At 51.5% G+C, this 24535-nt stretch overlaps 10 protein-coding genes across 10 annotated transcripts; 7 read left to right on the plus strand and 3 right to left on the minus strand.

The window, feature by feature from the left end:
* Positions 1 to 950: 950 nt before the first annotated feature.
* Positions 951 to 2239, plus strand: LY79DRAFT_614853 (family 16 glycosyl hydrolase). The gene is made up of 2 exons (XM_060561984.1): positions 951 to 1577; positions 1632 to 2239. Exons 1-2 carry the CDS (start codon positions 1123 to 1125, stop codon positions 2062 to 2064), a joined length of 888 nt encoding a protein of 295 aa, XP_060409895.1. The 5' UTR covers positions 951 to 1122; the 3' UTR covers positions 2065 to 2239.
* A 2716-nt stretch (positions 2240 to 4955) lies between these two features.
* LY79DRAFT_593304 (major facilitator superfamily transporter) lies at positions 4956 to 6676 on the plus strand (the record flags this gene model as incomplete). Its single annotated transcript, XM_060561540.1, is given in 6 exon segments — positions 4956 to 5207; positions 5260 to 5378; positions 5444 to 5495; positions 5555 to 5831; positions 5888 to 6053; positions 6073 to 6676. The coding sequence occupies 6 exon segments, from the start codon at positions 4956 to 4958 to the stop codon at positions 6674 to 6676; spliced, it is 1470 nt and encodes a 489-aa protein (XP_060409896.1).
* A 170-nt stretch (positions 6677 to 6846) lies between these two features.
* LY79DRAFT_566074 (Caleosin related protein-domain-containing protein) lies at positions 6847 to 8306 on the minus strand. The gene is made up of 5 exons (XM_060558784.1): positions 7781 to 8306; positions 7500 to 7724; positions 7282 to 7443; positions 7118 to 7210; positions 6847 to 7063 (listed from the first exon to the last, which is right to left on the minus strand). Exons 1-5 carry the CDS (start codon positions 8075 to 8077, stop codon positions 6932 to 6934), a joined length of 909 nt encoding a protein of 302 aa, XP_060409897.1. The 5' UTR covers positions 8078 to 8306; the 3' UTR covers positions 6847 to 6931.
* A 217-nt stretch (positions 8307 to 8523) lies between these two features.
* Positions 8524 to 10212, plus strand: LY79DRAFT_695482 (uncharacterized protein; the record flags this gene model as incomplete). The annotated part of the gene is made up of 5 exons (XM_060564818.1): positions 8524 to 8810; positions 9059 to 9116; positions 9164 to 9231; positions 9297 to 9430; positions 9490 to 10212. The coding sequence occupies exons 1-5, from the start codon at positions 8717 to 8719 to the stop codon at positions 10210 to 10212; spliced, it is 1077 nt and encodes a 358-aa protein (XP_060409898.1). The 5' UTR covers positions 8524 to 8716.
* A 1034-nt stretch (positions 10213 to 11246) lies between these two features.
* Positions 11247 to 13369, plus strand: LY79DRAFT_639749 (major facilitator superfamily transporter). Its single transcript, XM_060562324.1, has 4 exons — positions 11247 to 11767; positions 11827 to 12203; positions 12263 to 12806; positions 12865 to 13369. The coding sequence occupies exons 1-4, from the start codon at positions 11496 to 11498 to the stop codon at positions 13247 to 13249; spliced, it is 1578 nt and encodes a 525-aa protein (XP_060409899.1). The 5' UTR covers positions 11247 to 11495; the 3' UTR covers positions 13250 to 13369.
* A 277-nt stretch (positions 13370 to 13646) lies between these two features.
* LY79DRAFT_566082 (uncharacterized protein) lies at positions 13647 to 16299 on the minus strand. The gene is made up of 4 exons (XM_060558785.1): positions 16052 to 16299; positions 15717 to 15996; positions 14990 to 15645; positions 13647 to 14939 (listed from the first exon to the last, which is right to left on the minus strand). The coding sequence occupies exons 1-4, from the start codon at positions 16237 to 16239 to the stop codon at positions 13856 to 13858; spliced, it is 2208 nt and encodes a 735-aa protein (XP_060409900.1). The 5' UTR covers positions 16240 to 16299; the 3' UTR covers positions 13647 to 13855.
* A 260-nt stretch (positions 16300 to 16559) lies between these two features.
* Positions 16560 to 18314, plus strand: LY79DRAFT_614868 (major facilitator superfamily transporter). The gene is made up of 5 exons (XM_060561985.1): positions 16560 to 16680; positions 16743 to 16953; positions 17003 to 17785; positions 17845 to 17942; positions 18009 to 18314. The coding sequence occupies exons 1-5, from the start codon at positions 16646 to 16648 to the stop codon at positions 18160 to 18162; spliced, it is 1281 nt and encodes a 426-aa protein (XP_060409901.1). The 5' UTR covers positions 16560 to 16645; the 3' UTR covers positions 18163 to 18314.
* Positions 18315 to 18757: 443 nt separating this feature from the next.
* LY79DRAFT_566087 (ATPase) lies at positions 18758 to 20889 on the plus strand. The gene has a single exon (XM_060558786.1). It carries the CDS (start codon positions 19072 to 19074, stop codon positions 20563 to 20565), a length of 1494 nt encoding a protein of 497 aa, XP_060409902.1. The 5' UTR covers positions 18758 to 19071; the 3' UTR covers positions 20566 to 20889.
* Positions 20890 to 21465: 576 nt separating this feature from the next.
* LY79DRAFT_706491 (uncharacterized protein) lies at positions 21466 to 22461 on the plus strand (the record flags this gene model as incomplete). Its single annotated transcript, XM_060565027.1, has 2 exons — positions 21466 to 21503; positions 21938 to 22461. The coding sequence occupies 2 exons, from the start codon at positions 21466 to 21468 to the stop codon at positions 22227 to 22229; spliced, it is 330 nt and encodes a 109-aa protein (XP_060409903.1). The 3' UTR covers positions 22230 to 22461.
* An 832-nt stretch (positions 22462 to 23293) lies between these two features.
* On the minus strand, positions 23294 to 24458 carry LY79DRAFT_593312 (methyltransferase domain-containing protein; the record flags this gene model as incomplete). Its single annotated transcript, XM_060561541.1, is given in 3 exon segments — positions 23294 to 23339; positions 23351 to 24172; positions 24400 to 24458. The coding sequence occupies 3 exon segments, from the start codon at positions 24456 to 24458 to the stop codon at positions 23294 to 23296; spliced, it is 927 nt and encodes a 308-aa protein (XP_060409904.1).
* Between the last annotated feature and the right edge of the window lie 77 nt (positions 24459 to 24535).

Here is a 24535-nt window from a genome sequence, read left to right on the forward strand (position 1 = left end):
GACACGTGCATAAAAACAAGCTTAAAGAGTTGTTCGTAGGCACGGGGCACACTGTGAACCGACTGCCTGATGTTTTGGCGACAACTGCAGTACATAATATGCTGGGTTAGTATTTGCAAGTGCTTCTCAATATATGTATGTAACACAAGTCTCCTGATTTTGTCCGATCGATAATAGAAGGAATATTACCACGATTGATAGGTTGCATGACCAGCAGATGCTGGTCACCCGATTCGGTACATCCATCCCGGAGACAGCTTGATCATACTATGTAGACGTGGGCGCATGCTGCACCGCCATGGATGCTAAGCTGCTGGATCTATTAAGTCAATAAGACCTCACTTCGGTTGTCGCCAGAAAGAATCTACTTGACGGCGAACGAGGCACAGCAAGTGGTCGGACAGTACGCGAGTCACATACAAGAGCTTTATTGCTTTCGGTCGCTCCGGTTTTCGACCCATGGGCTGGGCTGCCAAACGACCCAGAGACTCCGATCCATGCATACCTATCCGTGAAGCCAACGGTGGTGATGATAGGCTCTCAGGGAGTAACGTAGTAGGCTGCTTGCGCTTCAGGCACTGATTGGAGCGTCGTAGGAAGGAAGCATTCATTCAAAAGGGTCATACCCTGGCGCATCTATTCCACCAATATCCTAGGCCAGCTTGTGAGTGTGGGGCAAGAAGGGTAGCCACACAATCCGCATTACATGCATGCGCAAGGCTTGTCAGTGGTTCCTCAATGGCGCACGCACGCGAGATCGTGGCCGGAGCATCTAATATCATGTATCTACAAGCGTGCGGCAACGTGTGCCGGTCAGGGGTATCGTGTGAACAGCCGAATCAGGGCCTCATTTGATGTCATGGGGTCTAGACCAATGCCATGTCCTTAGGCGAGCCAGATTCAGACATTCAATGGTAATATTCGCTTTTCAGCACTTGGCGAAGATGCGTCTCCAAAGATGCATAGAAGATAAAAAGAACAGAAGAGCCAGTTCAGTGTTCAGTCTTTTGTTTTCGAATCACCTTCAACCAAAGGCCTGGTTCTTTTCCTGATACCTGCCAATATATCAAGTATTAGTTACTTTGTCGTTTTTCTCAACGCACATATCTCAACTCAAACAAAATGGCGTTCAACAAAGTCGTCTCGGCTCTGGCATTCGGCCTGCCTGCTGTACAAGCTGTAGTTCCATCGATTCCCGGCTTCACTTTAACCTGGAGCGATGACTTCGTTGGCTCCCCCAACAGTCTACCCAACACTGCCAACTGGATCTTCGATGCCGGCACCTCCTATCCCGGGGGCACCGCCAACTGGGGCACCGGAGAAATTCAAGCCTACACGAGCAGTACCAACAACATCCGTCTGGACGGCAACGGCAATCTGCAGATCACAGCCATCAAGGATGGATCCGGGGCATGGACGTCCGCCCGCATCGAAACCCAGCGCGGTGACTTCATGGCTCAGGCCGGCGGCAAGATGCGTATCCAGGCCAGTCTCAACCTGCCCAATGTTGGCCAAAACGGCATCGGCTATTGGCCTGCCTTCTGGTCCCTCGGCACTGCCTACAGAGGCAACTACTGGTGAGTTTATTGGAAACCATTTGTCAAGTGCTTGTGCTGATTTTTTTCCTTCAGGAATTGGCCCGGTATCGGCGAGTGGGACATCATGGAAAACGTCAATGGGATAAACCGTGTCTGGGGTACTATGCACTGCGGCGTCACTCCCAACGGGCCCTGCAGGGAGACGGACGGCCTTTCTGACCACCGCGATTGCCCCAACAGCCCTTGCCAGGGGAACTTCCACACCTACACCCTCGAGGTCGACCGTACTCAGGCGCTCGAGGCTGTGCGGTGGTTCGTCGATGGCATCATTTACTGGCAAATCGTCGAGACCGACCTCCCCGCCGACGTCTGGGCTCAGGCCGTTCGCTCGCCTCACTTCGTTCTGCTCAATCTTGCCATCGGTGGCAGTTTTCCCAACGCCGTCTATGGCGGCAATACTCCCCTCGCGAGCACCGTCTCCGGTGGTACATTCCAGGCTGAATATGTTGCTGTCTACAACAGTTAGATTTGTGGATGGCACCGTTTGTGATTACTTGGAGATGCATTGTTTAAAGGATACCCCATGTCTCTTTTGCTCGGCACCTTTATGTTTGAGTCTCATTCTCTTGCACATATTTTACTGTTCTGCACATACTTCATCATTACATACTGTATTCATATATTCATGGTCAAGGTTAGGGTTAAAGAACCTTGATCTACGGGTCTAATATTTTAATAATAGAGAGAAGGGCTTGGAATGCCCTATGTCATCAAACGATCCACGATCCAAACAATTTTTACAGTAAGAGAGTCCGACATGAGCTTTTCATAAGACTTTATACCGAATGAAGCTGTCTTGTCAGCAAATTCGACCTCGGACATGAGGTCTTTTATTCTTCTGCCTCTTGGCCCGAAGTTTGCTATGAACTATCCAGGATAGGATGACCTCTTGATTTGTAAGAATCAAATTCGATCATCAATGAAAAAGGTAATATTGAAGCCCCGAATTGACACTCCGATTTATTCTCTTCGTAATAAGTATACAAGCAATCTATTGCGTGCAAGGATTACTGTCGATAGTATGCTAACAACGGGCAAGCTGGCGAGGAGTTTGGTCAGAGATACTGACGACAACCCATGTCGCAAATGAAAAGAACACTAGAACGATACAAAGGCCAATTTCGTTACTACCAAGTGCCATTTAATCAATCCTCCATTTGGTAGCCATTGCGGTGGATCCTGAATCGATCATTAATCGAGATTACCAAAGGGAGCCTCCCAAATCGTAAAGTAACATATTTCTCACAAGTCTGGTTGGTAAAAGTACGTATGACTTTTGTTCAGGAGGCTCACCAGTATCAGAGGGTATACGTGATCGTCTCGCCTTGTTGAATGAGGCTTCCTTCAAGCAGTGATCACATTAGCCAAATACCCCACTTAGACTCGCTGTACTGGATGCCGCTAATGTTGGGCGACTGTAAGAGTATGTTGTTGTGGTAACGAGAACAACGGTGCCAATCATTAATGATGATAGTTCATGGGGATGCAGCGGGCGATCTTGGTCGTGACGAAATACGTCGAGTGGGTGACAATATCACTGACCAGGTGCACAAGAGGTGGGCCCTCAAAGCTACGAAATATAAAACAACGCAACAGTGTTTGGCAAGTTTAGCGCTTCCTTCGTAACATTTTTAGATTCAGGTCTTTGGAGCCATAATCCATATTCATGAAGTAGTACACGGGTCTGTTCTTCGATCCATCCTCACCGTTGGTTGTTGGTGGTTGGTTGTGGAATTTTGGATGACAAGTTTAAGTTTAATGCCCGGAAGCAAGACCTTCACGAAGGGCTTATTGCTGGTATCACAGGTGGATATCTTTCCGGATGGGCGATCAATAACCGTATCTTCGTAGGTGAAGTATGATAGTGATGATGATGGAAAGAATGGAGCAGTTATCGCCATTGCCAGCGCCGTTGGTAAATGGGTATACGGCCCGAGGAAGGCCACGTAGTGACCTTCGGGCCGGCCCATGTCTCCGGTGGATGACTGGCATCCCGACACTTATAAGGAATTGGACGTTACTAGTAACATCCACAGTAAAATGAGGGGTGTAATTCGATTGTGAAGGAAATTTCTCCAGGTTACCCGGAAGGCGAAGCAAAGGCAGGGGTAAGGGGGACGCCTAGGTATTGGTCACATGCTAGAGAAGATATGGGGAAATGCTTTGCTGGATGTTCGAGCCGCGTTCTGCATCCGACCCCGCGATGACGCGAGAGACCCTGGTGACGGTGACATTTGCCCCTCGAAATCCCATCCCCAGCTTCAACGCCAGAATTGGTAAAATCTCATGCTCCAAGAAATATGCTTAATCAAGAGAAGAGCCGCATATCAATATTTTCAAAGCGCTTGATTTCCTACCCGGTCAATGTGTAGTCCTTTCGTGACCAATTATTCCAAGCTGCAATATCTAATGGCGTCAGTACGATGAAGGTTGATGCAATATTGCCAAGACATTAAGCGAGACTCCAGCAGCACCGACGCCCAGTCGGAAGATCTCTTGCTTCACGTAGACTTGAAAGATTATCGAAGGCTTCCAGGATACAATTGTTTTGCCAAGACCTGCGTGTTTTCAGGAGGAGAGGGAGCTTCCTCTCTTACTGGCTGATTCCAATGGCGTGACGATACGCACTACTGACACCACGGCCTATTGTGTATACTCGCCCGATCACAGTACCCTATCTCATGCAAGTCACGTCTGGATTGGAAGCCACTGTGAGTAGGCATAAGATCATTCCCGCAGGAAGAAGCTCAGAACCGTTGCGCTATCATGTTAGCCCCGGCGTAACGAGCGAATGCCAGCCACACTTTCGCCCACGAAGGGTGAGGTCTACTTGCGATGACCAGGTTCGCGTACCCGTTCGTCCGATTTCAGTGCTTTCCAACCCTTTGCCTCCGAAATCGACAAGGTCATGTAGCCGCTTCCGGGTAACTATGTCGCATTTCAATGGTCCAGGGTCACATCTTCATCTCTTATCGGTTGTTGATCTCCTGGATCGAACCCCAAAACCGCTGTCCTATTGCAGTCGGCCCAGTTTTGACCAACCGCGGCCACAGCAAGTGCCAAGAGCAAAACGTCGAGCTGGGTAAAGCCTGTTTGACGACTTAATTCCCCTCGATGGCGACAGAATCTCTTAGGAAGAGTTTTGCCCACCCACGTGGGTGGTAATGCCTTGGAAAATAAACAAGCAGAGATATAACGTCGTGGAAGCCGAGCTATGGCCACGAGGAAGTCCGTACCTTGACCTTCCTGATCCGGTAGCGAGCCTCGATCTCTTCACTCAACATCTCCCAAGAGTCGAGACTACTTTTTCGCAGACTGTCTCTGTTCAACATTCGCCGCGGGGGTAGACTTGCCAGAATGCCGCGGTCCATTGCAGAGATCCGGCCGCAGGGCACCGATGAGAAGTCAGTGTCGGTGCTGGACGAGAGCAAAGAAAGTACAGGCCCATCAGTCACCGAGGTCCTTCAAGAAATGCCGAAAAGCACATGGAGATCATACATCTGGGATACCTTCGATAAGTCTCCAGAAGAGCGTCGGTTTCTCTTTAAGCTCGATGCCGTGCTGATGACGCTGGCCTCCCTTGGATACTTCATCAAGTATCTTGACCAGGTACGGCACAGCGTTATAAAAATATCATATACCTGGGACTAACAAATTTCAGGTCAACATCAACAACGCATTCGTTTCGGGCATGAAAGAAGACCTGAGACTATACGGCAACGAACTTAACTACATGCAGGTTTGCTGGACAGTTGGCTATGTTGTTGGTGAAATTCCCAGGTACGGCCAACCACACGTATCATGCCAGTTGTTCCATCATCGCTTTTTGCTGACACGATTATTAGCAACCTGCTCCTGACGCGCATCCGCCCCGGGATTTGGATTCCCGTCTGTGAAGTAGGTCTAAATAGTTCACACGTAGCATTATTGCGTAGTAGTTTCACTAAGCTTGTTAGGTGACATGGTCCGTCCTCACTATCCTTCTCGCCAAGTGTTCCACGGCCACCCAAATCTATGTTTTGCGATTCTTCATCGGGCTGGCGGAAAGTACTTTCTATCCTGGCATGCAGTACATCATTGGATCATGGTACCGCAAGGACGAGCTCGCGAAACGTTCTTGTCTCTTCCATGCTATGGGAAACGTTGGCTCCATGGTGTCTGGCTACATGATGGCAGGCACGCACAGCCTGGACGGCATACACGGCTATCATGGATGGCAATGGCTGTTCATCGGTAAGGACGATCAATATTTCTCCATGAAATGTTGGTGTTTTGCTTACAGTCCTTAGTCAACACTGTCGTGTCACTGCCGATCGCCATCTCTGGGTTTTTCTTTTTGCCGGATTTACCTGAGATCACGAAGGCCTGGTATTTCACGCCCGAGGAAATCGCCCTGGCAAAAAAGCGTATGGAGTTGGAAGGTCGCGCGAAACGCGCACCTTACACCAAATCCAAGTTTGTTAAAATCTTCCAGCTGGCATATTTGGACATTGGTCATACTCTACATCGTATTCAACAACGGAAACGGCGGGAATTCGCAGCCCGCCTTCCCTCTTTGGCTCAAGTCTGAGGGCTACAGTGTGCGTCAGGTCAACATCTATCCAACCATTACCGAGGTGGTCAGTATCATCACGACTCTCATCTACGCATGGACGTCCGATAGTCTCTTCAAAGGCGCACGATGGCCGGCCATAGTTTTCTCTGGGCTCGTGAAGATCATCGCTTACGTCCCCCTGACGGTTTGGGACATCCCGAACAGCCTCAAGTGGGCGTGCTTCATTCTTTGTGGTTTCGGCGGCGGCATCAGCGGTCTCACCTTTGCCTGGGCCCACGAGATCTGCAGCGACGATAATGAGGAAAGAGCACTGGTCACGGGTGCCATGAACCAGATGGCGTATGTCTTCCAGGCCTGGTTACCTCTCGTGATCTGGCAACAGGTTGAAGCCCCGGCATACCCCAAGGGGTACCCGAGTATGGTTGCGCTCGCTGTTGGTCTTATCGCTATTGCATTTATCATCAGGTTTCTGCACAAGAGAGAAACTAGATTGAAGGCAGCGACAGGGCGTAGTGTCGCTTGAATGTTCTTTCACTAAATCGAACGGTGATGGGTACTGGGTGAAGGAGTCCGACTGCTACACGTAATCCTCGAGGAATAAGATCGTCTGTTTTACCCTGTTGAGCTACGAACGCAAGTGTATCAAAGGCTAGAGAATTTGCACTTGAATGGATGCTGAACTTAGAGAGATGATTGGTCATGTGCTCGAGGATCATATGTTGAACATTACAAAGTTTCTATAACCCCGAATGCCATTTTTGATACCTAAGATTCAACACTAGTTCGGGAGCTTATTATAAGGGTTCAACCTAGGTCGATCGCCTAGAAACCAATCGCCCCCAATTCCCCAGCCTTGATGCCAGCCTTTTCCAGAATGTCTCTTGTCCCGGATCTCCCAGAAGAGAGAGCCCTTCGCCAATCAGCATGAAACTTAATGGTAGACTCGGTCGTCAGAGTCACTTACATCATAAACTCGTCTGAGGTCCTCTTTGTGGATTTTGCCGTCTTTTGCTAGCAGCATCCAGGTGGTAACCCACTCAAAAAATGATGCCGACCACTAGAAAGTAAATTGGTCAGTATAGGCCCTGTGAACTACTGATGCTGCATTCATAATCACAAGCTACTCACGCCAAATGGATCAACGGCACATCGGTTTTTGCTCATCAAGCCAAACACTTCACCCAGTGTTAGGGTATCATCTTGTCGGGCACTGCAATTTGCAAAGACGTCTTCGAATCGCTGTGGAACGAATCGACCCTCGCTATCGTAGATCCCAGAGTCGGATCCGTGCTGTATCACGTTAGCGCAGGATTTATGTTGATATTACATTGAACCAAAGCTGATACCTTTGCCTTGTGCATGCCGCCGACATAGAGTCGGAAAAAGGGGTCCGGAATGTAGGAATACTGCATGACAGTGCCGTATGAAAACGCGAAAGGAATCACCGTCGCAGCTAACAGGCAAGTGGCAAGATTGAAACCCAAGTCTCGGAAGCCGACCCAAACGTCAATCGGAGTGATGACGCCGTCGTTGTTGCGATCCCAGAACATCACGTGCTGTTGCAGCACCGTCTGTCCTTAATATTAGCCTCGATCCAACCTCTTTACGTGACTACCATGGGCCTCACGTAGTTATTGTATTTCTCTGAGTATTCCACACTGCCGTGCGGCTTATCCACAGATGGTGCGCGATTGGCGTGAGCAACTCCAGGGGAGTCGATGGCCTTGCCAGCATTGACGGCAGGCGGGCGATGATAGGTAATCGGGCACATAGGTACCGCCGTCGTAAAGCCTGGCCCGTCGTCATTTGATACCGACTTCACTTTGCGGTCGGTTCGCGGCGCCTTTTTGGCGGGTTTAAACTCAGGAGCATGTCCATTTGAGAGCTGGTCCATCTTATAGTCTGACTGTTCGATACGGGCCATTGAGATCTGATCAACCTTCAGAAACCTTTTGTTAGTTGAGGCGAAGTGCGGGGGGTCGATCAAGACAAGCCATGGTATTTAACCATTCTCTTCCGTTGGGCGAGTCACTGGTTGAATGTGGCTCATGTTTGTTGAGTGACATCATGACAAAGTGTGCTACGTGACATCATTCACCCATCATTGTGAGATGCACTCCTCGAGGATTCAATGGTAGCAGCGCATGTGAGATGAGACACGAGTGTGCAATGAGGTTGGTTAAGGGTTCAGGATCCGAATAGCCCTAGCGATCTTGTGTCACTAGCACCGTTGGCGTGCAGTCAGGGAGTGACATCCGATCTACCTACCGGTAGTAAAAGGCCCATCTCGGACCGGGCCGAAAAGGAGGGGTGGTATTGCGATTTCGTCCATGCTCCGCATGGCATTTGAGCTACATTATTCTGAGAAAGCCCTGTCTTTTTCCAAGACTTTATCGAGAGCTGACAGCAATTGGAAATACACATAGACAAAGTCTTATTCATAATCTGGTTCGGGGGGTTCAACTTTAACGTCTATAGCGTGTTTAACGTGGTGCACTGTAAAGCGTACCGAAACTTATGATACGCAATTATATCATAGCTTCTCCTACCTTATTATCGTTAGATGGGCGTAATGGCGTCGGCAGTTTGGACAAATGTACTCGTTGCACTATCATCTCAGCATAATCAAACCGGCGTCCTGCCGCGCCTGGCTCATAGTAAGTAGACCTGTCATCCACAAGCCGCTTTCTCGGCCATTCGTTGGAAAGAACCGTGGTTTAAGAGGATCGGGGCCCGACGGCGCCCGTTTGTGTTATTACGCGCGCGCGACAGCCGGGGGACTTGCCGTTCGCTGATCCGCGGGACGCCGAGCTGTTGTATAATTCCAGCTGCTGTTCCGACAAGTCGACATTCACTTCCCCGTCTACTGTTCGCTTCGGCACGCGCTAAGAACGTTCATTATCAGACAAAGTTAAGAGGAACTTGCAAGATAAAAGCCCAAAATCAATATGCTGGACAGGGAAGTACCGTTTTTGAACTTTGAGACATGACCCAACTGACCCCGAAATAGACGGTGTGTGTCGTGGGCGGTTCTCGGGGGTTTGGGTCTGCTAATGGCAGTAGAATTTGCGAAACAAGGTAAAAATCTCCCGTATGGCGCACACCAAGTTGCATATGGCTTTGTCTAATTGCATTGCCTCTAGGGGCCAGTGTTATTATCATTCGTGCCAGGAACCCGAAAACCCTGGGAACAGCTAAAGCAGAAATCATGGCCGCTCGTCAGTCGGAAGAACAGGCCGTTCACGCCATCGCAGTCGATCTTAGTGACTACATTGCTGTAATTAAGAAACGGAAGTTCCATTGAAGATCTTAGGTTTGCATTGACTTACCATGTAGCTGAGAAATGCCATGTCGGAACACGATGCGACACCAGACGTGCTGATCTGCAGCGTCGGCGGAACTACTCCGGCCCAGATCGGTTTCCTTGCGGACCTGACGCCAGAAGGGCTCGTGTCCTGCTTTGAATCCAATTATAACGCTGCACTCTGCATCACCCAGTGGTGTGTACAGCGTTGGATTAAATTTCCGGACTCGAAGCGTACCAGGCGTCTTGTATATATCGCTTCTTCCGCCGCCTTTGTCGCTCTCCCAGGTTATATCGTTTATACTCCGCCCAAGACTGCTGTCCGAGCATTGGCAGACACGCTTCGCCAAGAGCTGCTTCTGTACGGCGACGAAAACATGTACCGCGTTCACATAGCTTTCCCGGCGGCCTTCACGACAGATGCATTCCTCCAGGAACAGGCAGCGAAGCCTAAGCTCCTGAAACAGATGGAGATTTCGGACTACGCGACAAAGGAGGAACTGTTTAACAAGATTCAGAGTGTCGAGGAAATAGTCACGGGGATCCTCGATGGTATTAAGAAAGGACACTTCATTATCACAACGGATATGACGACCGACTTGACGTTGAACAATATGCGAGGTCCAAGCCCGCGCAGCAGCCCATTGTATGACTGTTTCATGTCATTTGTAGGCGCTCTCGCCTTCCCTATGGTACGTCAAAAATTTGACAAAATGACCTCTCAGTATGGCCGAGACAAGGGTCTTCGAAAATAGTTCTTGGTAGCCCGTAGAGTGTAAGGTAGGATATAGGTTTGTGCGTGTAGTGATGTCTGCGACAGGTTATTTTCAGTTACAAACTGGGACGACGGTTTTACAAAAATTGCTGATAAACAGAAGCCAAACGTTGATTCTGAGGCAGGGCGTAATTTTTAAGTAAGCAGCTTTGGTTGGAACAAGATTGAATGTATGATAATGAGGCAGCGTCTATCTCTTCGAGTAATAATACATGTAGTTTAATCACAGTATGCTGTCTATATGAATTGACGAGCAGCCCAGAAACGACTCTCTTAATGAAATTGGAAAGCATAGGCGGCGTAATCCCAGACTTGTCGTAGAGAAAATGCCTGTTTGGGATCAGAGCCCCTGGCACATTGGCACGATGTATTATAATACGAAGAACGTACACATTCAGGCTCGGGATGATTTGCCGCCCCTACCAAGAGGCGAAAGGAATCGTAAACGGGAAAATCAATTCCACCACTTAAAGGTGACTGAATAACTCTTTGCACTGGGTATCGCTTCCTTGGAAGAAACCACGCCCGTGAACGGTGGATCGTGCCCACTTCTCCGGATCCCAAACCCCGCGTATTCCCCGCTGGCAACAAGCCGGAGCGGGGAAGGGTAGTCTCGGTCAGAACCCCGCGGTACCGCCGTGGGAATCAGTCAAGCTTCGGTCAATCCCAGACGACGAATTGTTTACAGGAAAATAGAACAGCTCGTTTGGTATCATGATCGTGTAAGAGAGAACCAACCCAAAATGGTTCTTATAAACGGTCTCAGATGCTCCTTAACAAAGACGGGTCTCGACCCGTCAGCCGCGGTATCTGCTCTAGAAGAAGGCCATGCAGACGTCTGTCATGTTACATCAACAGCATCCAATGTCAGCGCGCATCCACTCGGCCTACCGATTTCATTCATACCCCGCACTACTTATCCGCGATGCCGAGACCTGATTCGCAAAGGTCCCTTACTGGATCTTCTGAGGGTCGGGAGTGCGCTAAAGCTTGCCTAAGCTGCCCTGAGGGTGTCTCCACGACCTCTGTCGGGAAGTCTCTAAAGTCAAAGTGCCGGTATCAGATCGCTGTAGGGTACCATAAGCGCTTTTCCGAAAGTTCGGATACTGGGCATTTATAGAAACACAAATCGCACCTTCGAGATACTCTAGCAGATCCCATCGCCATTGCACAGCGGATACAACAGTCCAAAACGTCAAGGCTACTACGAGAAGCACCGGCCTAGATTCGGAGCCTACTTGCGGTCCCCTCCCCTACTGCCAAATGGCCGGTACATCTCTTCCCTCCGCGGATAGTGCCAAATCCCGCGACAGAGACGCCGAACACGTCGAACAAGGCCTGCACAAGCCGCACGTAGAAGCCGAGGATGTGCAGCAGCAGGACCCCGAGATATACCTGGAGGCGTTGGCCCGGTATCCGGACGACGAGTCGATAGACCAGGCCGAGGAGAAGCGGCTCCTCCGCAAGCTTGATATGCGCATCCTGCCGCTGCTTGGAATCTGTTACTTCTTCTACTACGTCGACAAGACTACATTGTGCATATTACCCGTCTTTCAAAGCACCGCGGCCGTGTTTCGCTGACCACTCATCGCAGATCATACGCAGCCATCTTTGGCCTGAAAGAAGGCATCCATCTCAAGGGCGAAGAATACTCGTGGCTTTCGAGCTCCTTCTACTTCGGGTGGCTCATCTGGGCCATCCCCTCCAACTTGATCATGCAGCGCTGTCCCCCCGCGTGGTATCTCTCGTTCAACATATTCATGTGGGGTGCTCTCCTCATGGCACAGGCCGCGGCTCACAGCTTTGGCGGTCTCCTCGCTCTCCGGGTTCTCAGCGGAGCATTTGAAGCCATTGCGGATCCCGCCTTTATGTTGATCACCTCCATGTACTACACCCGTTCCGAGCAGCCCTTACGTATAGCTGCATGGTATGCCTGGAACGGACTTGGTGTTGCTGGCGGCGGCCTCATCGGTAATCCTCACTTCCACCGTTTCTTCTCCGTTCATAACACTGATCGAACACGGCTTCAGGCTACGGAATCGGACATGTCAAAGGCGCGCTCTCATCGTGGCGCTACGAGTTCCTCGTCGTCGGCGCCTTCTGCTCCTTCTGGGCCGTCGTCCTCGTCCTCCTGCTGCCCAACTCCCCGCGCACGATCTGGGGCTTCACCCGCGACGAGAAACTCATCATGATCGCCCGCATGCGGCGCAACCAAACAGGTATCGAGCAGCGCCGCATCAACTGGGGCCAGATCAGGGAGGCCTACGCCGACTACAAGACCTGGCTCTTCACCCTGCTGGGTTTCATGTCCAACGTTCCCAACGGCGGCATCTCCAACTTCTCTACCCTCGTCATCAAGGGCCTTGGCTTCGGGACCCTCGAGACGGCCCTGCTTGGCATCCCACAGGGTTGCCTCGTCGTCATCTGGATCGGGCTTGGTGCCTTGGCAAACAGGCACTTGCCTGCCAACAGTCGCACGCTCGTGTGCGCTATATTCATGCTACCAACTATTGGTGGTGCTCTGGGTTTCCTCCTTGCTCCCAATAACGCATACGTCGGCCGGTTGATATGCTTGTATGTCCTCCCCTTTGGTACTTGACCAAGGTCCCTTGAGCTAACAACAATATCTAAGTTACCTCACCGGCTCTTATCAGGCCTCATTCGTTCTCTCCTTATCTCTCATAACCTCCAACACAGGCGGCCAGTCCAAGAAGATGATTGTGTCCGGCATGATCTGGTTCGGCGCTTGTATCGGAAACATTGCAAGCCCATTCTTTTACAAGACTGATCAAGCTCCTTCCTATCACCTGGGTATCGGCTCGCTCCTAGTATCCAACTGCATCGAACTAGCCCTCTTTTTCGTTTTTCGGTATGCCTATATCTGGGAGAACAAAAAGAAGGAAAGGCTGCGAGCGGAGATGCGCGCGAGTGGGAACCGTGGGGCCAATGAGCTCAACGCGACTGCGTTCACCGACTTGACAGACAAGGAGAATCCCAACTTTGTATATGTTTATTAATAAAGCAGGATTGTAAGTATATTTGTATTCTATGCCGTGTTTCCTCGCTGGGATTGAGTGTGATAGCATGATGAGGAGGCAATATAATTCCCTAAATCCAGACATGACATAATACTCACGCATCAATATAAGAGAGCCAAGCCGTATCACATTGGTCTCGCTATGTGAAATCAATACAATCCCGATGAGAAGTGAAACGACTTGTTTCTTTATCACTCTCCCAAGTGAACCATATGTATCAAAGATTTTGCAGAAAACTTCGTGGAATTGGCAATATAGTATCAAGCTCAATCTTGATTCTATGTTGGCTCCTATTATTCTCGACTTTGCTGACACATTGGCTTCTGGCATCACCCTTGCGGAAGGGGTTCATATTAAGGTTAAACGAATATCAAGTCTCCGCTCACGTCTTTGAATCCACCGTCTGAATACGTACAAGCTCTATGATGACTCTGTTTACTCTTTCCAAAGAATATGTGGTGGTCGTTATGCTAGTTATTAGTATAAAAAGTGCGGGGCAGTCTGAAGGTTTAGATGGAAAACACACGACGTCTACGTGTAATGTGAGCTGGTGTCTCGGCCAATATCGTGTCTTCAAAGTTGGTATCAGGTCGGACCGCAGTACGTGTCAAGTCCAGCGAAGAGCTGGTCCCATCCAAACGCAGATGTATCACCCAGCATGTCATCCCACACACCGTGGAGTCCAAGCTCATCCTCGCCCAGCGTGACGGAGTAGCCAGTGTCGCGGTCGTCGTTTGATCCACTGGTCTTCTTGTTACTATTCGTGATTTCATCCAACACGTTGTCAGGGAACTCTGCACCCAATTTGGTTGCGTGTTCCGACTCTGGCGAGGCGACATCATCCATTCCCCCAATGCGATAGCGTCGCAACACCCCAATCAGATTTCTGACGAGCTTCTTCGCCACAACTGACTCCTCTCCTGCTGAAGCAAGCGCGCGGCAAGCCTGTGCCACTTCGGTGTGGGATTCTGACGTCGCCGTGAGAGCTAAATCATGTCCTTCTCCAGCTAACTGTGTCCTTCGAGCAGGATCCAGTCCAGCGTTCAGAACCAGAATTGTACACGCCATGAACATGTGGCCGATTACGCAGCCTAGACGGAAACCTATAGCCCTTGCTTTGAATGCGGAGTCGACCTCCCTGTCTTTCGAGGCTCGAAGTAGACTTGTGGCGATGGAAAGAACTGCGCGGGCAGACCGTAGGCAAGTTTCCCGCGACTGTTGGTATTGAGTGTCTTGCTTGTCATGCAAGAGAAAGGGGCGATGCAGCCGTGCCCGTCGAGAGTGGAAGCCAAGGAGAACAACATCTCTTTGAAGGGCAAGATAGCGCGGGGCGTCGCTGGAAATCGGGCCATCCGGGCAAAGAAAAGGAGGAAAATTGGAGAAAGCGTCCTCGAAAAGCCTGTCGAGCTCGAGAACCTTATTGTAGTCAATGACCTCGGCGTCCGGGACTCCTGGAACTCTGGCATCGATGATGGACCGAGCGATCTCCGAGAGCTGGATTCGCTTGATAGAACAGCTCTGCGCGGTGGCTGTATCTGGAGGCATTGTGAATGTCTCGTTTGAAAGACTAGCCTCATCGTCGTTGATGTTGCGAGGATACTTGACATTCATCTGTCTTGGTTGCACGTTGTACGTTCCGTCTGTTGGCCCACCCATCAAGCCAAGCATCCTGTAAACCGGTAAGTATGTCGAAACCAGAGAAATAGAGATTAAACCTGCCAGTCATTCGACACGATATGCCACCAGAGCCTTCGCTTGATTTCCCTCGTGATAACATCGTCCTGTTGCGCTGATGACGGGCTATCGATCAAGTGCAGACCTATCTCCCGGGCAGCCACCAGCGAGCAGCCATGCATGTACCTATAGCGGGCCGAACAGCCCTCCATGTTGTATACCAGGTAGGACAGCACGGATCTTGCCTGGACTTCTTCCAGACTACTGGAGTCACTTGATTTCTCTAGGATGCTGAAAGCAGACTTGAGCCAACTCAACGCAGTCTGTGTCGCCTCTTCGGTAGATGCGAAAAGGTCAATTGATTTGAAGCTTTCATTAGAAAAGAAAGCACTTGTTGCCGTAATGCTTAAAATTAAAGCAGCATGCGCCGGATTAGGGTCTTCGCTCAAGGCGAGACTTTGGTAGAAGTTGTCAATAATCGACCTTGCAGCCGGGGCATGTATGATGGTAAGGAGATGGAAGGGGTGGTCGACAAAGTCTTGGAGCAGAAGAAGGGCTTCGTCGTGTGTCATGAACCAGGCGCTCAGTCGGGTGGAGGTGAAGTCGCTAGGAGTCTGGCCTGTGGTTGTGCTTGCGGGCGTCTTTGGGAGCTGAGAGACATGGGCAACATGGTAATCGACCTTGTCGTACGGAAGGGTGATCTAGAAATTTTAGTATTTGGACGACGAAATGACAATATCGCTCGCCTAGACGTTGGCTGTGTCCATCTTACGCTGAGACCATTGCGTGTAAAGGTTGAATCAAGAAACATTGCTGTTTGTTGCCTCTCGTTGGGTCGCAAGGGCTCTTGTGACTGACGCTGGCTGGAAGGGCTAGGAATCCTCTGCCGATTGCTTGTCTGTCTCCCGTCACTTTCATACTCGATTCCCACAGAATCTTGGTCCGCGGAAGCTCCGGTAGGCGCCGCAGAGCCGAACACGGCCTGCTCAAGTTTCCGTAGTCGACCCAGGATGGAGTCATCGCTGCCGATGCCAGGGACCAAAGCCGCATTGCTGCCGACCAGTCAGAACTTCAAATCGGTAAGATCAAATCACGAAGCATACGCACCTCGATTTTGCAACCGGATTATGAAGATTCGGGTGTCCTGTGCAAGGCAAACCACGGATTACGCAGCTTGAGCATGGATTGCCGCGGTCGCATTTGAGCTTCTTCCTCCGGCACGAGTCGCACGAGACTTGGGGCTGTCGGCGTTGTTTTCCTGAATCATTCGGCTCGAAATCTGCACGGCGCTTCATACTGGATTTCAACGATGTCGACTAGGCAGAAGTGAACGGGCTGGATCTCGGTGATGTTGGTGTTGGTGTTCATGTCAAGAGTCCGGGGCAGGGCAGCACCGCCCCGCGGACCTTCCGCGGATAGCAGGACATGTTTTGCCTCCGCGGATCATCCACGGCGCTAACGGCGCCTCCTTCCCCTTCCCAATGCCACTCTCGCTCCTTCCCACTAAGACGCTACGACGAAGTGGTCAAACTAGTTGATATAAATGCAAGGAAAGAATGTCCAGCTACGTCGTGGTCATTCTTTCTCTTTCTCATTGCAATCATTGAGAAGGACCAGAAGCGTGGCATATGCGCCCATCGTCAAGTAACTTGACCATTGATTATTATTAATATTCCGAGCAGCAACGTCAAGAATAAAACCATGGAAGCAGCTCGTCCACCTGCGGGTTACGATCGGTATGCCAATCTCCTCTCCGACGCAACCCTGGACAAAGGCTGACTTCTTTGCCTGCGATCAGCCTCCGATCATGGCTGGCCGTTCTCGGCTCATCCCTTTCGCTTTTCTGCACCGTCGGTTTCCTCAACGCCTTTGGCGTCTTCCAGGAGTACTACCAGAATCGCTTTACAAGGTCCGAATCCGACGTCGCATGGATTGGTTCTGTATCCATCTGCATATCCTTCCTCGGTGCGCCGATATCAGGCATCCTGTGCGATAGACTGGGCCCTACGGTATCATGCGTTGCATCCCTTGATTTAGCGTTGGTCTAACATGAACCAGGTTCCCATGTGTATTGGCAGTGTTGGCCTGCTCCTTGCTGTCTTCATGACCTCTCTCTGTACCCAATATTACCAGGCATTTTTATCTCAGGGTGTTCTCCTCGGCATCAGCTCGTCTCTTGTCTTTTGCCCTCCTATTGCCGTCGTTTCCCGCCGCATGCCTCACCGTAGAGGCCTAGCTCTGGGCTTGACCATCAGTGGCTCCTCACTCGGCGGCATCATCTGGCCCATTATGCTCGAGCAGCTCCTCAACTTCCAAAAAGTGAGCTTCGCCTGGACGATGCGCGCCGTCGGCTTTACCATGATGCCCCTGTTGATCGTGGCGTGCCTCACGGTGGCCGATGCACCGGCACCCAAGACTTCGCTGGCCCCTCCAGAATCATCGTCCGACGGCAACGAGAAGGCGACCGGATCCTCAACAAACATAGATCAACACCCTGACCAAAAGTCCAGCTTTTCCATCCTCAAGAACAAGACGTTTATTCTCTTGTGCGGCGGGCTTGCCCTAGGCTACTTTGGCCTTTTCACTCCTTTATTTTTCGTGTCTGCATTCGGCATATCCAATGGGATTCCTTCGTCGACGGCTTTCTACCTCTTATCTGGACTCAATGGGGCGTCCCTCTTTGGTAGAGTCATACCTGGACTCCTCGCGGACCGATACGGGCATTTCAACGTTCTCGCGCTGGCAGTATTCTCGGCCGGCCTCGTTGGTTTCTGTTGGACGGCAGCTGCCTCCCTGGCCGGGTTGGCTGTTTGGAGTCTGGCGTACGGGTTCTGCTCCGGAGTGAGTTTATCGGGATAAATCCCCTCCCCAGCAGCAACAATCTGACACACAGTTCGCAGGCCGTCATCAGTTTGCAGAGCGCATGCGTAGGAAAGATTGTCCGCCAAGGCAACCAGGGCTCAGCCATCGGCTTCGCCATGGGATCCATCGCAGTGACGTAAGATCCCCGAACTATTCGATCAGTCTTTTACTCGCAATGGGAAGCGCTGACAAGAATTGACAGAGGACTCGTCGGGCCTCCGATCAGTGGGCAAATTGTCGCCCATTCGGGATATCTTGCATTGTCCATGTGGACAGGGGCTACCCTCATCGTTGGTGCCGCCACAGTTGCGGCTGCAAGATGGCGGCTGAACCCCCAGCTTCTTGCGGCGGTGTAAACATTCGAGTTGGGAAAATGCAAGTTTCCATGCGTAAAATTGCCTCTCATGCACATAGGTAAAGGGTGTGTCATGATGTGTCTATACGTCTGTATGTCACGAAGAGTCGGTTCCGCGTTTGCAATACCATGAATGCATGATATAGGATAGACATAAGGATTATAGATGGTAGACATCAGCGTCATGAAACAAGGGCCTGCTTTGTTACTATTATCCATCTTAATAGGCCTCCTAGTCTAATATGACTATTCTTTCTTACGCTGTGATGCGCTATACCCCAGCATGTGTAGCAGCCTAGGCCACGACAATTCTTTTTAGCGACTTTTCCTTTTCCAGGGTACTTTGCACTCCAGGGTACCTTTTCTGCTAGTAAAATGGAAACGCCTCTGAAAAAAAGGTAAAAAAAAACAAAACACCCTTGGCTTCGTCTGCGATCCACCTTTTGCTATCGGAAGAATATTAATCCGAGCGAGGAATAGAGAGCTGCTTACAGCGTCGCTCGGTTGGATGTGGCTTTCGTTTTTGGTGTGGCTTTTGCATAATACCTGTGGCTTGCGCTTATGCTCAGCACCAAAAAACTTCTGCATCCCTCGGACAAGATTCCACGCCGACTTCGTCGCTTACGACCTCCTGAGCCGTCTTATCTGCTGTATTGTTCCGCTTCTTGTCGTTCATTTCCATCAAAATGCGTTAATTGATCTGTTTGTTTTTCTATCCCACCTTATTTGCTTCTTTCTCAAAGCTTTGTTTGCCTCGGCTTCGTGTCCGGCTCAGAGGGCGCACGACTATATCTCGCCTTGATACCCCCGGATCCCTCGATCCCCCGGCACCCCTGCTTGGGGTGCCTCTCGCGCCTGCGGACCATCGATTCAAGGGACCTCGCTCGACGTGGATGAGTGGATCGCCACAATGGCTCACCAGTTTCATATCACAGGCGCAAGCCACACCCTCCTCGACCCGTGGTCTCACGGAGTTGGTGTCATGAGAGACGTTCTCGCCCGATGGTCTGAGCTCGACATCACCCACATCGGCTCTCTCATCGCCATCGCCGGTACAGTCCCGACCGCTTGGCGGTTTCTGCATCAAGCCTGGCGCGAGGCCTACGGCTGCATCAAACGCTTCTTCCTCGCTTCCGTGACCATCCCCGGCGGCGACCCAGTCAACCGGAGCGTCGTGAAATGGGTCCTCGCGCACCGGCCCCAGCACTACCGGTCCTTCACGGGGCGCACCGAGGTCGGACGCGCCAGCCCAGACCGCGCCGCCGCGCTGAAAAAGACCCGTCACACGATCCAGTACAGCCCGCACTGGCACTCGAAGTGGCTCTGGTTCGGCGGCAGCCTGCTGGTCGTCACCCGCGCCGTCGGGGACTTCACTTCCGCCCTGTCGGACCCCAGCTACGACGGCATCGGCGGCGAAGACTTGACCGTCAGCTGCTTCGGGTGGTCTGTGGAACCCGTGCAGGCCTTCATCGAGACCTGTCGCGAGTATGCCGACAGGCAGACGCAGTACTTCGTCATCATCTACTCCCGCGACCGCTATGGTATGTCGTGGAAGCCAAAGGCCCGCAAGCCCCTCCGCCACCTCGACACCGTCCACTTTGATCACGCCGTCAAGCAGGAGCTGCTCGCCGACATTAGGAACTACCTGGACCCCAAGACTCAGATGCGTTACCAAAGCCGCAGCATGCCGTACCGCAGGGGCTACCTCTTCTACGGACCGCCGGGGACCGGCAAGTCCTCTCTGTCTGTGGCCATCGCCGGCGAGTTCGGGCTAGATATGTACGAAGTCAAGATCCCCAGCGTTGCGACGGACGCGGACCTCGAGCAGATGTTTCAAGAGATCCCGCCGCGGTGCGTGGTCTTGCTCGAGGACATCGACGCCGTCTGGGTGGAACGCTCCAACAACCAAGACAGGAATGGCAACGGCAACGGCAGCGGCAGAGCGAATTCGCCGGAAGGTAGCAGCGTGCCCAACTGCACGCTCTCCGGCCTGTTGAATGTCCTGGACGGCGTAGGGTCTCAGGAGGGCCGCATCGTCATCATGACTACGAACCGGCCCGAGCAGCTTGACAGTGCCTTGGTCCGCCCGGGCCGCGTCGACATGAAGGTCCTCCTCGGCAACATCAGCCGGCGGTCGGCGGAGGAGATGTTCGTGCGCATGTTCTCGCCTGACCTGGGGTGCACGTCGCATCTCGACATGAACGAGATCAGGAGCCTCGCGGCGCAATTCTCTAGCAAGATACCCGAGGATACGTTCACGCCTTCGCAGCTGCAGGGCTTTTTCCAGGTGCACCTGGAAAGCCCCCAGGATGCGGTGGAAACGATTGGGGCTTGGACGACGAAAGAGCTTGCAAAGACCCACTACAAGGAATTTGAATTCATAAATGCCAACGTAAAGACATAGTTGTATTATATCTCGTGTATCATTATCTGTATCTCATATGTATCTCTAGATCCGGTAGACTTAGTTCTTAGTTTTCTGTCATGTTTGGGCTGTGGGTAAGTCCACCCGGTAGAAAGGTCATCATCTCTAGTTGTATCAGGGGATAAGGATGAGGATGGCTAAGTTGTAGGAACAGGAACCTGCTAGTAAAAAAGGTTTCGTATTTACCGCATACTATGACCGTCAAGCTCGCCTCGGGATACATGAGTGCATGATTGTATATCCGACCTGCCCCATCCAGTGCGTGTCGATCACTCTCCTCCATGCTTTCAACATCTGGCGTCGATAGGGTTTGCCCTAGGAACCAGAAGGTGCTCGATGAGTCTCACTATAGCATATTAGGAGAATCGAATACCAGATACAGGACAGCGTCCGTGCCATTCGCGCCGGGCTCTCAGAGGAAATGTTGCATCGCCCGAAACCGATGAAGCTAATCGCAGCAAGCATAACAATTCACCCGTGTATGCCGGCTGCCGAGGAGACGGAGTGATAAGGCGGGGTCCCGTCACACCGACGTACACTCCCAGGGCCAAGGATGCAGTTCGCTGATCACTGGGGATCAGCAAGACGATCATCCCTGGACAGGTGCGCCGAGTGAGCCGTGTCGAGCCCCGAGATGACGACGCAGTCTCGGGACGAGCTACCCCAACCAAACCGAGGGGCGCCCAATGCCCTGTAAAAACAACTTCAGACGAGATAAAAAAACATAGGTAGAATAGCCTCGAATCCCCCTCATTTCACATCCAACGGGGAGAGAGTTCAGTCTCAACAGCGTAAAGTATAACTCGTAACCTCCCGACATTTGAGACCCCTACCCCAGGCGCAGGCAAGGCTTAGCCTCAGACTCGCGAATGAATCACCATGAGGATGCGCCTCGAGCCTGCTTCCAACATCGCCTCGTTCATATGGAGCGATTGCATAGGGGGTATAGAGTTGACCTTCTTGCCTCCCTCGTAACTCAAAGTTCCATTCAACCTCGTAGGTCCTCAGAACTCTCCGTAACCTCCAATGTGTCCGATAAGGTTGGCCTCTAATAGCCGACAGCGGGAATAGCGCGTCGTCTCTAGGGCAAACTTTCTTCACGAATGAACCTGAGACTCAGAAGTATAGCCCACGCTGGTAGAGCGCGGAATTAGGAAATATGCCTTAGGAAATATGCCTTGTGAAATTTCGACTTGGGAGCGTGGGATGAGAGAACGAGGCTGCACATAAAAGGGCAGACATTCCACTTCTGGCATCTGAAGTGAGGCACATCTCTCTTCAATCAGATCTAGTCAATATCCCATTATACGGCGTTTAGTCTAGTCTAAGCTACCTGTGTGCAAACCTACAGTCTGTACAAGATCCAAACACGGAAAATGGTCGCCTTCCGCTTCCTCCTTGCCCTCCTGCCTCTCGCGGTCGCGATGCCGTCCTCGGACGGGCTTGAGGGCTACAACGCTCTCGTTCGCCGCCACTGCATGGCGCCCAAGAACTGCGGCGCCGTGGTGCAGAACACGGCGTGCGACTATTGCTGCGCCAAGGACGTGAAGCCCGACAGCACGGAATGCAAGTCCGAAAACAACAAGGCTTGTGAGACCTCGGACAAGAAGGACGGCGTTCTCTTCAGCTGTGATGCCAATTGAGTCGCGGCCCAAGGGCTGGTGCGTCACGCTTTAGTTTCTCATTCGGGATTCCGAGATAGCTGCTGACTATGTGTAGCTGGTTCCGTTCTTTTGGGTCGGAAAACGGGTGCTGTCGAGGACGACGAGGGTTCAGGACGTCAAAGGCCAAAGGTTTCTATACAAATAATCAAACGTATTTCACTATTTTACCTCTTGTGCGAGAAAAGGTCTTCATTGCACTTTACGCGAGCGTAATTATGGATTTTGACCCTGTCGATGGTTCTCGTGATGATTGATGTCGGCACAGCTTCGTATTCACTGCCATCTGCCGAGGCAAGCGAGGCTGTTTGATGTATTGCTAGAGCTTCGGATATGTCACTCTTTCATTGTCCGGGTTTTCGATTTTCTCGCCGCTGATATAAAATCTGAGTGTCACTCAACACTTTCGAAAACGGCCCTAATGCTATCAATGTGGGGGATTGGACTCATTAAAACCCCCAACTGAAAAAGGCTGTCAAAAACCTGATGATCAAATGCATGTTTTGTGCCGACTATATTGCCGATCAATGATTTATGTGGCTCACATCTTGGTCGATTACCCTGCTATTTCACATTCATCCATATTGTTTCGCACAAAAAAGTTCCTTTCGCAGGCAATAGGGCCACTGATTTCGTAACTCGCGTTCTCACATACATGTCCAATTGCCCTTCTCTTTCACGAAAACCATACTGTTGTATGTTAAAAACTCGTGCCCATACCGCAACTCTTTGCTCCATGCTGGTGATAGTGGAATTCAAGGGTGCTCCTGGCGGTCATCATACCTCTCTGCAAGAAAGGTAGTGTTGGTCTCTAATCACTTCTCCTTCCAGTCATGGTTTACGTCCGTAGACAACCGTGCTTTGGGTTCATAGTTAGCTATATTCACAATGACGACATCCATAGATGGACTTACGTTTCGCAATATCCAAAGTTTGCTCTCATCCTAATCTCCTTCCGCATTTGCGCAGTAAGAACCATTACTTCGGGCTGAGACCATCCGAGGACCTGGGTCAACAAGAAGGTGCCGAAACCTTCGAGGCTTTCCTCAAGCGCTAACTGGATCAGTAATCCAGCTTGCTGCAGATTCGGATCTTTGGGCCACCCATGGATAGGTAGCTTGAACTTCTTCTCCACGACGTCCACGAACCCCGCCTCCTTCATATTGTCCATCATAGTGTGGCCCTGCGCCACGGTGAAAGACCGCCCTGTCTTCTTTCCACCCTGGTCAAATATCCTGTTCCACTCAATGAACACGTGGTCCAGGGGGTATTCGACGTGGTCGGAGTCGATCCCGGCGTTGATCTCGAGATTCTGGACCCAACCGCCTGGCTTGAGGCTGTGGTACGCCTTCTTGTACAAGTCCACCCAGTTCGGCACGCTTCCATACAGCTGCCGCATATGGATGAAGTCAAAATGGTTCTCGGGATACGTCCAGTCAAGAAGGAAATCGTCAATGACAAAGCGGAGGTTGGCCGGCACCCACCCCGGCTGGATGGGGCTGATGTCGGTGCCGGTGACCTCGGCGTTGGGGAATTGGTCGGCGAAGTCAATCGCCCAGATTCCAGTGCCTGTCCCGACGTCAAGAACGCGCTGAGGATCGTCTCCAATCGGAGCCAGGAATAACGCGTCGTCGAACAGCATGAGGAGTGCGTTGTGGATGATGTCGAGCCCTTCATTCTGCTGATCGTCGTTTGGGGCCCAGTACTCGGTCGTTCTAGTCGTCTGGTACGTCCGGCCGTGGAGCTGGCGATAATCGAAGACGCTTTCAGACAGGGAGGCCGTGGATGAGATGACGCTGGCGGAATCTATGGCGGAGTCGCCGTCATCGTCATCGACCGCGACGGCGAGTTGCGGGTCAGCCTCAATTGTCGGTGCTTGGTCTTCCGTCTCTCGATCACCAGCCTCGGACCGTACTCGGGGCGGGCTGGAATCCGGTGGTGAGGCCATCAAGGGAGGCGCTTCCTACTTCGTGATCGTTAGAGGCCCTCTTGTGTGACGGGTGCTGGTTTCCGGTCGGTGCAGGAACAAGAAAACGTGCGAGTGCAGAGATTATGCAAAGACCGTTGAAGACAGCAGGTGATTGTGCTGGCTGGCCGAGACATCGATTTTTATAAAGAGGGGGACATCACACAAATGATGCAGTGAACCCACGCGGTGGTGGCCGACGGCTCCGGGAGCCCAGGCATCAGAACGGACATTACCTCGCTCATGGTTGGCTAGTGCCGTCTGGAAGAGCGGCTGGTCGGGTTGTTCATGCGGCCCGTTGGCGAAAAGAAGGGAAACGTTT

Source organism: Colletotrichum navitas (assembly GCF_030913465.1).
Source record: "Colletotrichum navitas strain CBS 125086 chromosome Unknown LY79scaffold_76, whole genome shotgun sequence".
NCBI lineage: Eukaryota > Fungi > Ascomycota > Sordariomycetes > Glomerellales > Glomerellaceae > Colletotrichum > Colletotrichum navitas.